The sequence below is a fragment of the Anolis carolinensis genome, chromosome 2 (assembly GCF_035594765.1).
Source record: "Anolis carolinensis isolate JA03-04 chromosome 2, rAnoCar3.1.pri, whole genome shotgun sequence".
NCBI lineage: Eukaryota > Metazoa > Chordata > Lepidosauria > Squamata > Dactyloidae > Anolis > Anolis carolinensis.
The window spans coordinates 316,137,145-316,151,453 of record NC_085842.1 but is presented as its reverse complement, the minus strand read 5'-3'; the positions used below and the strand labels follow the sequence as shown (position 1 = coordinate 316,151,453).

The window sequence follows — 14,309 nt, the reverse complement described above, 5'->3', positions numbered from 1 at the left end:
AGGAGCTGGAAGTAATAAAAAAAGATTGTAGTAATGGTGGGACATACTGTGATAGATGGAAACCATTTGTAATATTGGGAAAGTAGCTATTCTACCCATTCCGTAGGAGAGAACAGGAATTTTGAAGGCCCCAAATGGGTAGGTAAAGAACCCTAAATCTTTCTGGGGAAGAAAGAAGAAGGAAACTGACAATATTCCCTGACAGGATCTTAGGCCTTGGCACATAACACTGTAGTCCACACTCCACCTATATATAGTCTTGTTTTTTCAAGTCATTTAAGATATATGGCGACTGCCAAGGCAAAGCTATCTTGGGGTTTTCTTGACAGGATTTATTTAGAGAGGTTTGACACTGCTTTCCTCTTTGGATAAGAGAGTATGACTTGCTTGAGGTCACCTGTTTGGATTTCCATGGCCAGGTTAGTTTTGAACCCTGGTTTCCTAGAGTTCAAATGTTCAGTGTTCAAATTCCTACTCCCATTATGATTCAGTTCTACTTATATGCTTCTTCAAATGACATCTGGAAAATGGTGGAACCCATTTTATACTTCTGGAGCATGTGGTATGTTCAAGCATTTGTGCTAACAAAGGTATATGTTGTTGATAAGTTCAGCTAGGAAATATTATATAGTTTCATTGTTTTCCAGTATAAGAATCGATAATAAAAGCATCCAACATCCATTTAAAGACCTTCAATGGACATGGTGGTAGATTCTCTTGCATTGGTGGCTTTAAGCAAAATTGAATGCTCAGGCGTCAACGTTATTTGCACTGTGAATCCTGGCAATAGCTGGACTAGATTTTCCTTTAGCTGTCTTCCATTAATATTGTTCAGTGATCAGGAAGTTAAGATTGTTTTTAGCTGCTTGCTGAGTTTCACTCCTGTTTGTTGTCATACACTGTGGAGAGCTTCTAAGGGTTGACATTGTTCACCAAGGAGATCTCAAATGCTGTACCACACACTATGCAAATAAACAAAACACTTTCCTCAAATGCCACCAATGGCCTCTAAAGGGGAAGATTTCCAGCTTGCTTCCAATTTTTTTAAAAATTGCATTTTGGGGCAACAAGATTTTAATGGACGTCAAGAACAGTAGGAGTGGGTCATAATTACTGTACCGGCTAAAGATCTGACACTGTTCAATGTGTGTTCCCATTTTGTTGCCCTGTTGGGAGAAAAAGTACAGTAGAGTCTCACTTATCCAACATTCGCTTATCCAACATTCTGGATTATCCAAGCCATTTTTGTAGTCAATGTTTTCAATATATCGTGATATTTTGGTGCTAAATTTGTAAATACAGTAATTACTACGTAACATTACTGCCTATTGAACTACTTTTTCTGTCAAATTTGTTGTATAACATGATGTTTTGGTGCTTAATTTGTAAAATCATAACCTAATTTGATGTTTAATAGGCTTCTCCTTAATCTCTCCTTATTATCCAACATATTCGCTTATCCAATGTTCTGCCGGCCCGTTTATGTTGGATAAGTGAGACTCTACTGTATAAGTATATTCTGGGACTCCCTGCCATCTTGCTATTTCTGATAAATGGTTGATCCAACCATAGTTTTTATTTATTTATTTATTACAACATTTCTGTCCCGTCCTTCTCACCCCCGAGGGGGGACTCAGGGCGGCTTACAACCAATATAAACAAAGTGTATAAAAACAATTACAATGCAACAATAATAATAATTAAAATTAAGTTAAAACATCCATATAAATATACATTCAGAGGCACAATCTGTTGGTTCTTTGTCATGAGTTCATAATCATTAATGCTGCATCTATCTCTCAAAAGCCTTGTTTTATTGTTCTTATTTTCAATGGCAGGTATGTGATTGTGGAATGTGAAGACCAAGACACTCAGCAGCGAGACCCAAGGACTCATGAAATGTACCTGAACGTCATGCGGAGGTTTAGTCAAGCTCTTTTGAAGGTAAAGCTTTTGATATTTATGGAAGGGTGTAAGCATACCTTAATCCCAATAAATGCAATAACAGCACTGACCAGTGGGCTAGAATTGGGACATTGAGCTTCTCCTCAGGGGAAGTATGATGGAACATTTCTGTATCTTCATGCAGAGGGTATCAGCTGGAAAACTGTTAAAAGAAGTAATGTTTGCTTTTTTGTCTTCCCCCTTCTAATTTGCTCAGGGAGATAAGTCCGTCAGGGTGATGCGTTCTTTGCTGGCAGCCCAGCAAACATTTGTCGATCGGTTGGTCCATCTCATGAAAGCGGTGCAGAGGGAAAGCGGGAACCGAAAGAAAAAGGTAAATGGTAAAAAACTGTTTTCTCTACTCGAGTTCAGAATCCCATGTGTAGATACATCAGGTCTTCCAGACTGGATATGGGATGGGGCCCCTCTGAATTTTATCCTCAATAGATTTTGGATGAAGTACTGTAAAGCTCTGTCATGTGTGGGGAAATAACCTAATCTCCCTCACTTTTCAGACTCCAACTTTGTGGGTTAGATTATCCAGGTATCTTGGAAATAAATATTACTATTGCTATCATCATCACACTACACACACGACACAACACTCCAATGACTTGAAAGACACTCAGTGGCGAAAACAACAGATTAAAGTGTTTAAACTCTTGTATTTATTTCTCCTTCCTCTGTCTCATTCCACTTCTAGAATGAGAGATTGCAGGCACTTCTGGCAGACAATGAAAAGATGAATTTATCAGACATTGAGCCCATTCCACTGCCTCTAGAACCACAGGTCAAAATTAGAGGAATAATCCCGGAGAAAGCAACATTGTTCAAGGTAAAGTCACTTGTCTTGCTGTTGTCCATGTTACTTGTGAGTGAGGAGCAATGGCAACTGGCATGAAGAGGTAGTTGAGTGTGTAAGTTGTGCATTTGTTTGCATGCTTCTTCTTTCCTCCTTGCAATTTTTCTGTTATCTCTTTGGAACCTCAAGACATGCCTCTTTATTTTAAATCCAAATTCCCAATGATGGCCGCATTTACACTGTAGAATTAAGAAAATCTGAACACTACATTAATTACGTGGGTCAGTATTATGGAATAATGAGAGATGTTGTTTTACTTGCCAAATAATGCTGGTGCCTCACCAAACTACAGCTTTCCTGACATTTGATTCCAGACTCCATCATTTCTGTCTTTGGATTGGCTTTGAATGATGGGAATTGAGCCCACCAACAACTGAGTTGGAGGAGATTTCAGATGCAAAAGAAGGGTTTTTATGTTTGTTCAGTTTTGCGTTAAATGACATTGCATGGAGTCTGGAGGAGATGAAAGCTTAGTTGAAAAAACTGGCTCTCTGCACATGCCAAATACTTTCTGTTTTCTATTTTTTTTATTCATTTGTTTGCTTATTTTGCTATTTCCTCCAACCAGAGTGCTCTAATGCCAGCCCAGCTATTCTTCAAGACTGAAGACGGGGGCAAATATCCTGTGATATTTAAGCATGGGGATGACTTACGCCAAGATCAACTGATTCTCCAGATCATATCACTCATGGACAAGGTGACTATGTTGTTAATTGAAACAACATTTTATAAATAAGTGTTTATAGGTTAATAATCTCTTATCCAGAATGCTTTGGTGCCTCTATCTCGGCCACCTATTTTGGAATATAGATTTCAGAATTCCTGATAAAGGATGCTCTGCCTATACCTGTAAGATAAAGGTTTTCCTGGAAATCTAATTATATCATGGAAAATAACAGGTGACTTTATTAAGTAGAAGTTTTTTTTTCATCATAGAGAAAGATATAAAGTAATCCTCTAATACCTTTGAGACTAACTGAGAAAAATCAATTTCTAGCATACACGTTTGTGGGCCTCTTGGACTCTCAACATAGCAAGAGATAGAATAAGATAAGAAGCATTCAAGTAGGGTTGTTGTATGTTTTTCGGGCTGTATGGCCATGTTCCAGAAGCAATCTCTCCTGACGTTTCGCCCACATCTATGGCAGGCATCCTCAGAGGTTGTGAGGTATGGAGAAAATTAAGCAAAGAGGTTAATATATATCTGTGAAAAGTCCAGAGTGAGAGAGGCCAGTGTGAATGTTGTTAATCACCTTAATTAGCATTGAAAAGCTTATCTGCTGTCTTCTTCCTGCCTCCGGGGCATCCTTTGTTTAGAGTTGTTAACTGCCCTTGGTTGATTCATGTCTGGAATTCTTCTGTTTTCAGAGTGTTGCTCTTTATTTACTGTTCTGATTTTTGAGTTTTTTTAATACTGGTAGCCAGATTTTGTTCTTTTTCATGGTTTCCTCCTTTCTGTTGAAGTTGTCCACATGCTTCAAGTAATAAAAATCAGCAAAGGACGATGTCCCTGGACTGGAGGAAAATGCAAATCGTAGGGTGGTGTTCAGTGACAGCAAGAAAAAAAAGAAAAGAAAATAGGGTGGAAAGATCTCTGTCAGAGTATCTGAAGGATTTCGACTGCTGAATTGCTGCTGTTTTTGAGGAAGAACTTCTTGAAACACAAAGGCTTTTTCTCCTATGCCCTGTCATCTGAGCTTTTCTTCCTCCCAGCTGTTTTCTGTCAAGACAGAACCATTTTTGGTTGACATACCATTTTTTTCTGATCCCTGACAAGAGCATAAGAACATTCCCAGCCTCTTTTCTCTGTTCATATAGTTCAGCAGGGATTGGTTAGTTTTGGCTCCGCTGAACTGAATGGCCAAGCCTTATGTGCAGTTTTTGGGTATCACATAAAGACTTGAAATTAAGGTGCTGATGTGAGATCTGGAAAGGATTCATTGGACCAAAGATTCTCCACATCTTAAAAAGAACATAGGATTTTTGTAGACCTTATGTGCTGCCTGGTTTACTGGCAGTTGCAAATACTATCTTCTGATTGCTTGCAGTAGCTGTTCAGTAAGGCCCCTTCTACACTACCATATAACCCAGATTGTCAAAGCAGATAATCCACATTATCTGCTTTGAACTGGATTATATGAGTCAACACTGCCATATTATCCAGATCAAAGCAGATAATCTAGATTTCATATGGCAGTGTAGAAGGGGCCACATAGCTGTATAAAATCCACATTGAACTGGATTGTATGGCAGTGTGGACTCAGATAATGCAAGTCAAAGCAGATATTCTCACTATGGATTCTTATATTTGAGCTAGATAAGCTCCAGGACTTTCCACAAATAAACTAGGAATAATAGCAAACATTTATAAGTCCATCTGTCTGCCCCAGGAGGTGGGGAGGGAAATGATTGTGTTGTGTGACAGTTTTGTACTCACCAGGAAGATTGCAGCCCAAAGTCGTTGTTTAAAATTGCATGCAACAATCTTAGTCTGCAGGTGAGATTTGGTGGCAGAGGAAATCTTTCTACTTCTCCCCCGCTCTCCCACCCTGGAAAGTTGAGGCTGTTTTGTAAACAGTGGATAAGTGAACCCATGACTGTGGGATTGAGGCATACAGGAGTGCTACTGTACTTTAGTAGCGAGTGCTACATGGTAGGTGAGCAAAACTCCTTCACCTTTTTGGCCATAACACATGTCATCCTGTCTTCTCTGCAGCTCTTGAGAAAGGAGAATTTGGATTTGAAGCTCACTCCTTACAAAGTCTTGGCTACTAGTACAAAACATGGTAAGTCTGGAGAAGAGAAAATGAAGGAGGGACATGACAGTGATAGTTAAATATGATTCCTCTGTAATTCTATGAAATATTGGAAAGGAAGAGAGAGCAATCTTGTTTCCTGATGCTCCAGAGACACAGCACAATAGATTCAAACTGCAGGAAGAGATTCCACTTACAAATGAAGAAGAGTTTCCTGATGATAATAGTCTTTCAGCAGTATAATATGCTGCCTGAGCCTGAGAATGTGGTGGAGTCTTATTCGAGTTCAAACAGAAGCTGGATGGCCATCTTTGAGGGGTGCTTTGATTGTATATTTCCACACGACAGAATGGGATTGGACGAGCTGGTCCTCATGGTGTCCCAAGTTTATGATTCTATGATTCATTTTTCTCACTGGAGGAGCCATTGGTGTTTATGTAGTGCACATTCCTAAATGTTCATGCTATTACATCTGCACATTTCAACCATAAGACTTTACAATATCCAATAAGTTCCCTTAGTGTTATTGCCTTTGTAGTTCTGGTTTTCATATCCTTTGCCAGCCACAAAATCTGCAGCAACAATTACTTAAAGATACAGCATGTATTAAACTATGAAATAACAACACTAAAGATAATTGGTTTAGCAAATACACCTTTAAACCATATTAATACTACATGTGCTTGTACTGTCTCATTATTTACCTTTCTTTATTCCCATAGGTTTTATGCAGTTCATCCAGTCAGTCCCTGTGGCAGAAGTTCTTGCTACTGAAGAAAGCATACAGGTGTGTGTTTGTGCTGAAATTGCTGTGGTTGCAATAAAGCATAATAAAGTGCCATCTTGTAATGTCTTAGAGTATGAGTGAAATAAATTGTAGCATAAACTATCATACACTTAAGTCTACTTCCTCAGATTCACAGAGCGCCCTACTACCTAGTAATGGGATTTTATGGACAGTCATATAAATGCAAAACATTCGGGTATGGTGATAAGGAGATAGGTTTAGTGTTAAGATAGTCAGTGTTCGTTGATGGTCATTGGGGACAGGCAGAAGGAAAGATCTTGCCAAAGCCCCAGGATTGGTAGATAACCATATGGAGTTATTTGGATGTAGTGTGATGCTGGTTGGGAATCAGACAAGAGATGTGATAAACTGACTAAGGAGGAACATTTACTGTATATACTTGAGTTTAAGCCTAGTTTTTCAGCCCTTTTTTAGGACTGAAAAAGCTCCCCTCGGCTTATACTCGAGTGAGGGTCTTGGCCGGCTTCTATTCAGGTTGGCTTATATTTGAGTATAGGTATTCAGAGTTGAACAGTCTTATCTTATTAAAATCTTATTATCTTAAATTACAGTTTTATATAAATATTAAAAAACATTTAACCTACTGATGCTTCAAATAAGAATATTTGGTAGAATCATATTATTATTATTTTATTATTTGGTAGAATCATATTATTATTATTATTATTATTATTATTATTATTATTATTATTATTATTATTGACATAACGACATAATATGACACAGCAAACAAGAAAGATATGCTGGATTTCATATCACAAAATCACAAGTCAAACACTTCAAGCATTTAGGACCGTGTGATGTATTTTTGGATGATGCGCGCAGATTCCAGTAGGGTGGCCTTTTGCAGTTGGCAGATCGTAATTTTGTCAATGTCTATTGTTTCCAAATGCCGGCTGAGATATTATTATTATTATTATTATTATTATTATTATTATTATTATTATTATTAAAATACCGCCCTATCTCCCCGAGGGAACTCAGGGTGGTTAACAACAAGTATCAGAGAAAAACTAAATGTTGTAAAAACTAGACCAAGACAAAATAACCCATCCCACCCTAACCCAAAACAAACCACGTTTACATCAAAAGTAACAACAGATTAACAGGAATTCAATAGTAGTAATAATAGTAGTAATAGAGAGAAAAACTTGATTCATCTGATCATCTTGGTATTGATTTGCATTTTGAAGCAAAGCAGTCTGAAAAAATAGCAGAAATTGTACTTGGTACTTGGTGCGCAATCGGTCATACAAGCTCTTTTATTTTTATAGAAACTAAAGATAGGAAGAAATTGAGTACTGGATCTTACTTTGTTTTTTAAAAATTTCATAGAGTTGGAAGAGACTACAGGGGCAATCTAACCTATGTTCTGTATCTCAAAAACTAGAGCTGATAGGGGAAAACTGGTGCCATTTTTGGAACTGGCAGGTCAAAATTACCCAGAAAGAAGACTAACATTTGAGGCATCAAAATATGTGTTGGCCAATGTAATAGCCATTTGACCAAGGCACGCACTTTCTCCTTAGATGTTGGTGGTAAACAATACAAAATTGAATATTTTTTCCTTCCCTGTTTCTGAACTCTTGGCTAAGTACTTTTATAAAAACAGAGTGTTGGTCTCAAGGGACCGTTATTGAGGGGATCTCTTGTGTTTTTAATTGTTATCATTGTTTGGCTTCAAGTTGTTTCTGACTTAGAAGAAGCATAAGGTTTCTTGACAAGTGGGTTTACTTTTGCCTGAGTGTGAATTTGAACCTTGGCCTTGGAGTCATAGTCCAGCACTCAAACCACTACTCCACGCTGGTTTTCTTGTTCTTTCATCTGCAATATAATTTCTAGGCCAATTCACAGTTGGAATTCCAGTTGCAACCCCGAAGGCCATTTCCCCTCTTCCCTTAAATAAAATAAATTAATGCACGTTTTGTAATTTGTTTCGTGTGTCTTCATTCACAATTGCTTTGAATTGCTAATGCTATTTAAATTTTGCAACTCGGGCACAAAAGAAATATATCTGCTTCTGAAGCATTTAACACTCTCCATAATTATGCAATAACTCTGCATTTTGAAATCCAACGGGATGGGATTATTTTTAAAGAAAAGACGGGACCCTTGAGTGTGTGTAATGTAAAGTGATTTTAAATCTCTCGGCTGCGAAGGTTAAGGAAAATTTGATCAGATATAAACCTAAGTGTTACAGGGTAGCGCTAAGGAAAGGAAATGTAATTTGCTTGATTGTTCGTTGCTTAATGTTATCTGCTTAAAGGAAAAGAAAAGAAAAAGAAATAACATTTCAGCACTAAATATTGTCCTCCTTTTAAATACAGGGCAGGAGGGGGCAAAGCCCTCCGTTGAAAAGCATATGCTAATAGATTTTTTTTCCAAGGCCATGTTTTCAGTCTGGAGGCGGATCTTTCCAGAGCATTGGGAAAAGAAATAAACTTTCTAATGATATTCTTTCAGAACTTTTTCCGAAAACACGCACCCAGTGAAACTGGACCCCATGGAATAAGTGCAGAAGTGATGGATACCTACGTCAAAAGCTGTGGTAAGGGATGCCTAGAGCTTGTCAAAGTCCATTCTTTAAGAGTCCTAAACTTTTATGCCCAAAAGAATAAACCTTCTAAGTTCACTTATCATGAATTATGAAGAACCATCATGTAGGTATAACCCATTGATTTAGTGGAGAAGCTCTAGTTCAGTGGGTTTCCAGATGTTTTGGCCTTCAACTCCCAGAAATCCTAACATCTGGTAAACTGGCTGGGATTTCTAGGAGTTGTAGGCCAAAACACCTGGGGACCCACAGGTTGAGAATCACTGCTCTAGTTAGAGCTTACAGCAAAGTCTTGTTTTTGTGACCAAGTTGAGTTTGACTTATAGCAAACCTATGAATAAAAGACCTGGAAGAGCCAGTCAGCTATTGCCTTCCTTGGATCTTGCAGACTCACAGCCATGAGTCTGAATTGAACCTATCTACCGCTATTGAAGTCTTCCTCTTTTCCCACAGCCTTCATGTTTATTCAGCACTATTGTTTTCCAGGGAGTCATGTCATCCCTTGATAAGTCCAAAGTATGGGCTTCATTTTAGTCATCTTGGCTTCTAGGGAGAGTTCATGTCTGATTTGCCATAAGGCACATTTATTTGTTTTTTAGCAGTCCATGGCATGTGTAGTACTGTTTTCTAGAACCAGTTTGCAAATGAATCATGGCTATTTAAACAGGATAGAGGTGTAAATCTCCTTAGATGCCATGTTGGTCGAGGAACTGTAGTCCCAAAAAAGTTATAGAAACCAATGTGGCAGAGGTTAAAATGTTAATGCAATGGGATATAATAATTACAAATGACAACTCTATGACATTTGTTCATAACAATAGGGCAAACAACAAAGACATATGTGAGAGGGCTGTCCTTTCTGTCTTCAGGGAGCATGTCACCTTCTGACTATATATTCGTTTGACTGCACATTAATGCTCATCTTGAAAAAATCCTCATATTTTTACAGCTGTGTGTGCTCCATAGTACAAGGGATATTCGGAAAGTGAGGTTACAAAACTCTTTTAAAATACAAAGAATGAATGTATTTCAACAAAACCTATATGGATCAGAGCATAGGCAACACACCACTTTCCCACATAATCACAACTCTGCTCAACACACGCTGTAATCCATGGAACGAGTTCGCTATGCCTGTGTCATAGAAGCAGCAATAGAGCCAGAGCTGGGAATGGGCAGCGGAGGCAAGGAGGAGAGGCAGCTTTTCCTCCTCTTCCTCCCATCGTCTTCCTCCTCCTCGTCCCCTCCTCACCATGGCACAGCTCGTTGGGGGGCTTGGCAGCTCGGGGAGCCCCTTCAGCCAGGAGACAGCCCACCGTAGTGGGTGCTACTTCCTCCAGTGGGAAACTTCTGTAACATAGGCATAGGGAATTTGTGCCACGGATGACAGAGTGTGTTGAGCAGAGTGGTGATTATGTGGAAAAGTGGTGTAGTGCCTATGCTATGATCCATGTAAGTTTTATTGAAATATATTCATTCTTTGTAATTTAAAAAAGTCTTGTAACCTTACTTTCTGGATATCTCTCATATTTAGAGTTTTGGCCAATTGCTTGATGTGAGCAAGATGGAAGCCCCAGGTTATGGAATTCCATTTTAAGGGAAACCAGGGTGGCTTTACGATATTGTGTGACTATGAACTAACTCAGGGATTCTTTCAATTTTCCACTCATGACTCTTTCCGCCTAAGAAATTTTTACATGACCCCATGCGTATATAAAATAGGTATTGAAAAATCAAACATTTTACTGGTAATAAATCAGCATTTGCAAGGTTTGCTAAACAGGCTGATTTTCCTTTTCATGAAGTACAACTATAGCATTTTCTGCAGAGTATAGTGTAAACACTGCATGTGTTGATAACAGATTTGTGTAAATGTCTAGGAGGAATTCAGAAACCTCTTATTGTTGCCAATTTTTATGACCCCAATATTGAGCTAAAGAGACCCCATTTGGAGTCAGGACCCACAGTTTAAGAAGCAGTAGACTAAGTTCTGTCTAGTTAACAAGAAATGCATTTACCACTTGGTTTGGCAGAGGTTTACATCGAATCAGGAGAGATGCCCCTTAGCAATGAAGCTTCAGATTAAGTTTATGAGATGGCACGGTGTCTGGAACCTTCAAGGACGAGAGAGATAGAAAGTTGTGCTGCCTTTGTTTTTCACAGGATCCTGAACTAGACATTTGTGTAGAGCACACTTGATAGATTTCTAGAGAACAAGAAGCTTTGTAAGAAAATAATGACTTGGTTTTTCATTTCTAGCTGGCTACTGTGTAATAACATACATCCTCGGTGTTGGAGACAGACATCTGGATAACCTTTTGCTCACCAAGACAGGTAATAATGAAGCATGTTCTGTTACTAGCGATTGTGTCTTTTCTGTTTCCTTCTCCATACCTGGGGCATACAAGACTCTAAAATATTTCCCCAAAATAATTGTAAAATAATATTTGATGCAGTTAACTGCACAAAGAGAACCGTAGGTAAGTGTTCTGTAGATATGTAATTAGCAAGACGTTGTCTTCAGGTTTGCCAAACTAATAATCTTTTAAAATGGTGTGATGTTATATCTGTTCTCCCTCTAGCTCAAAAAATAACAGTTCTAGAACCAATTATGAAGTATTTTTTTAAATCAATACAATATTTGAAACCAGTTAACTCTGTAATAGTATTTACTCCCATTTCAGTGAGTTTAAAAAAAAAGAGAGAGGGGGGCCAAATCTTATAGTTAACATGATTAAGACTATATTGATCAAGGTTCAACACTGGGACTGTGTAGAGTATACATCTTTAGCAGTGTTATGTTTTAGTTGTGTTATGTTTTTATTGAATTTATTTATTTACTTGCAGTATTTATCTACCACCCTTCTCAACCCTGAAGGGGACTCGGGACAGACATCATAAAATGAGTTCACACTTGCATGCAATTCTTCACTTGCAGCATTCTCAAAAGAAACATAAGTAACTTTCACAATATTGTTCCCACTGTGTGAGAGAAAACCTTTAGACTATTTGCAGTTTGAGATTAAATCAGTCCAAGATTTGTAGTATTTATGTGTAGAAAATGTTGTTTTCTGCAAAGAAAAAAAAACAATTTTCTGAAAATTTACAAATTTTGTGCTGAATATGTCCAATACTGCAGATTCTTACAACTTTGTAAGAATCTAGGTTTCCCTTCATCATGGCTTCCTGATACTCAAGAAACACTCACTTTGAATTGTTTTGAACATTCTTTCCATCCCTGATGCACACCCAAATAGGTATGTGTATGGGATTACATGAACAATTCTGCCTCTAATACCCTAAATAAAGGCAACTATTTATGTAAGGGACTTTACCCACATGTAAGACTCCCAACAGGATTCAAGCCAGTTATTATTTCTTTCTGTAGAAAATTTAAAGAGGCAAGACACATAGTCTGAACCCAGAAAAGTCACCAACCTGACACATTTCCACACCTGGGGGATGAAGTCTTGAATGACCGCAACACCCTATTGTGAATATTGGAAGATGCTGCCTGGGAGTGTGGTTGAGTTTGCTTTATGGAGGCTTTTAAGCAAGGCTGGATGGTCATTTGTTAGGAGAGCTTTGATTGTGTATTCCTGCATTGCAGGAGTTGGACTGGATGACCTTTGTGGTCTCTACCAACTAGTATTCTATGAATGCCTGAATAGTGCTATTAATATGGTGAATTAGTGAGAGGAAAAGGAGAAAGGGATGCAATCTGTGTCCACTGCTTGATTCTCTTGCTCTTTCTTCTAGACCAGGCATCAGGATTGTCATCCATTCATGCAAGAATTGTGTCTCTCGGGTCATGGTTCTCCTCTAAAGGAAGGAATGAGATCATTTACCAAGAAATCCTTATGTTCTTTTGCAATTGTTTAAAAATGAAATCACATTTGGGTTTGACATTGAGAGGATCTAGTGCAGCCCTAGAGTTATGGGTATGGGGAGAAAATTATGCTGGATTTCCAGAACATGCTCCATGCCCTTCCCTCCATGTTATGAGTAGTGCAGTGAAGGCATCTAAAGAGGTCCATGAGCTATTTGGATGACCACCAGATGCTTAAGATGAGGATACCCTCTTTCTGTTTTCGAGTTTGTATCTATTCCCGCTTGTGGTTTAACTGGTCTGGTATAAATATGAGGCTAATTTATTTTCAAGCACCATTGATTCCAGCTCCATTGGTGCTCAGATGTGAACACTTGGCACTTTCACCTGAGTGCTATTATTCACACACAAGTGCTCATTTTGAGATTATACTTGGGGATAATGCAATTACAATTCATAAATCTTGTATATGTAATCCACTTGAGTTTGTATTTCTGCATCATAATTTTCTCTAATTGTGATCCCATGCCTGGCATATTTGAAGGTAAATGGGGCTCCTAAAATAAAACAGAGTTTTCTGCATATGGGATAAAGGCTGCAAAGATAATCTTGAAATGTAATTTGTTTCCTTCGGACTTTATGCTATTTAAAGAACCAAGCAATTTAAGGCTGACAGCATTTGATTCATGGGATGTATTGCAGCTTGTAGAATCTCAGACAGGATAATTGGGGATATGTGATGTTCAGAGGGTTTTTTTTAAAGATGATTTCTTTAATAAGGATCCAGGAATCTATTGGATGAAGAGGATATCGTCAGTTTCCTTCCGTGGGTCATGGGGCCTAGAAGGTGGGAATAGGGCTACTTTTGGGTCTATCTTGGGGAAGGTTTTCTCTCTATGTCAAAGAATATGGGATGGAGTTGTTTCCCTAGGGAGGTCTCCCTTGTTGACAACTGGCTGGATGCCTGGCCAATATGGTGGGCAGCCAGCTCTGGCATTCAGAGTTTGGTTGTATTGTCTATTCGTAGCTAGGAAAGACATCATGTTGGTACTTTGTACCAACCAGAACCTACTTAAATCTCGTCTCCTTTAAATATCATTAAAGTTCAATATTAATTTAAAAAAAAAAACCAATGCAAGTTGAGCATTCCTAATCCTGAAATATTCAAAATCCATAACTAGATGAGATAGTAACACTCATTACACACATAACCTGAATGTAATTTCATACAACATTTTAAATAATTTGTATGCAGAAAACAAAGTTTCTGTGTATTGAACTCTCGGAAAGCAAAGATGTTACTGTCTCAGCCACCCACGTGGATCATTTTGAATTTCAGAATTCCAGATAAGGGATATTCAACCTATTTAAATGCATTTACACATAGAACCGAGCAGCTGATCATAATGCATGTTGGGGGGGAGGGATGACATAAAAATTGTATTGACAACCTAATTGCTTTTGATAAGCTATGCAAACCAACTTTTTTACAATTTTAAGTGCTACAAAGTTGACAGATGAAAAGAAGAAAATAAACCTTCTAAAACAAATGGAGT

The 14,309-nt window shown here is 38.2% G+C and overlaps 1 protein-coding gene across 1 annotated transcript in view; it reads left to right on the top strand.

Moving 5' to 3' along the window:
• The window catches only part of pik3c3 (phosphatidylinositol 3-kinase catalytic subunit type 3), a 132,414-nt gene that overhangs the window by 41,026 nt on the left and 77,079 nt on the right, over positions 1 to 14,309 (top strand). Inside the window, exons 14-21 of the mRNA XM_008103672.3 lie at positions 1,839 to 1,944; positions 2,162 to 2,278; positions 2,648 to 2,779; positions 3,375 to 3,503; positions 5,523 to 5,592; positions 6,285 to 6,349; positions 8,834 to 8,918; positions 11,184 to 11,258. Of these exons, the coding sequence (XP_008101879.1) occupies positions 1,839 to 1,944; positions 2,162 to 2,278; positions 2,648 to 2,779; positions 3,375 to 3,503; positions 5,523 to 5,592; positions 6,285 to 6,349; positions 8,834 to 8,918; positions 11,184 to 11,258 (779 nt within the window). The remainder of the gene's footprint in view (positions 1 to 1,838; positions 1,945 to 2,161; positions 2,279 to 2,647; positions 2,780 to 3,374; positions 3,504 to 5,522; positions 5,593 to 6,284; positions 6,350 to 8,833; positions 8,919 to 11,183; positions 11,259 to 14,309) is intronic.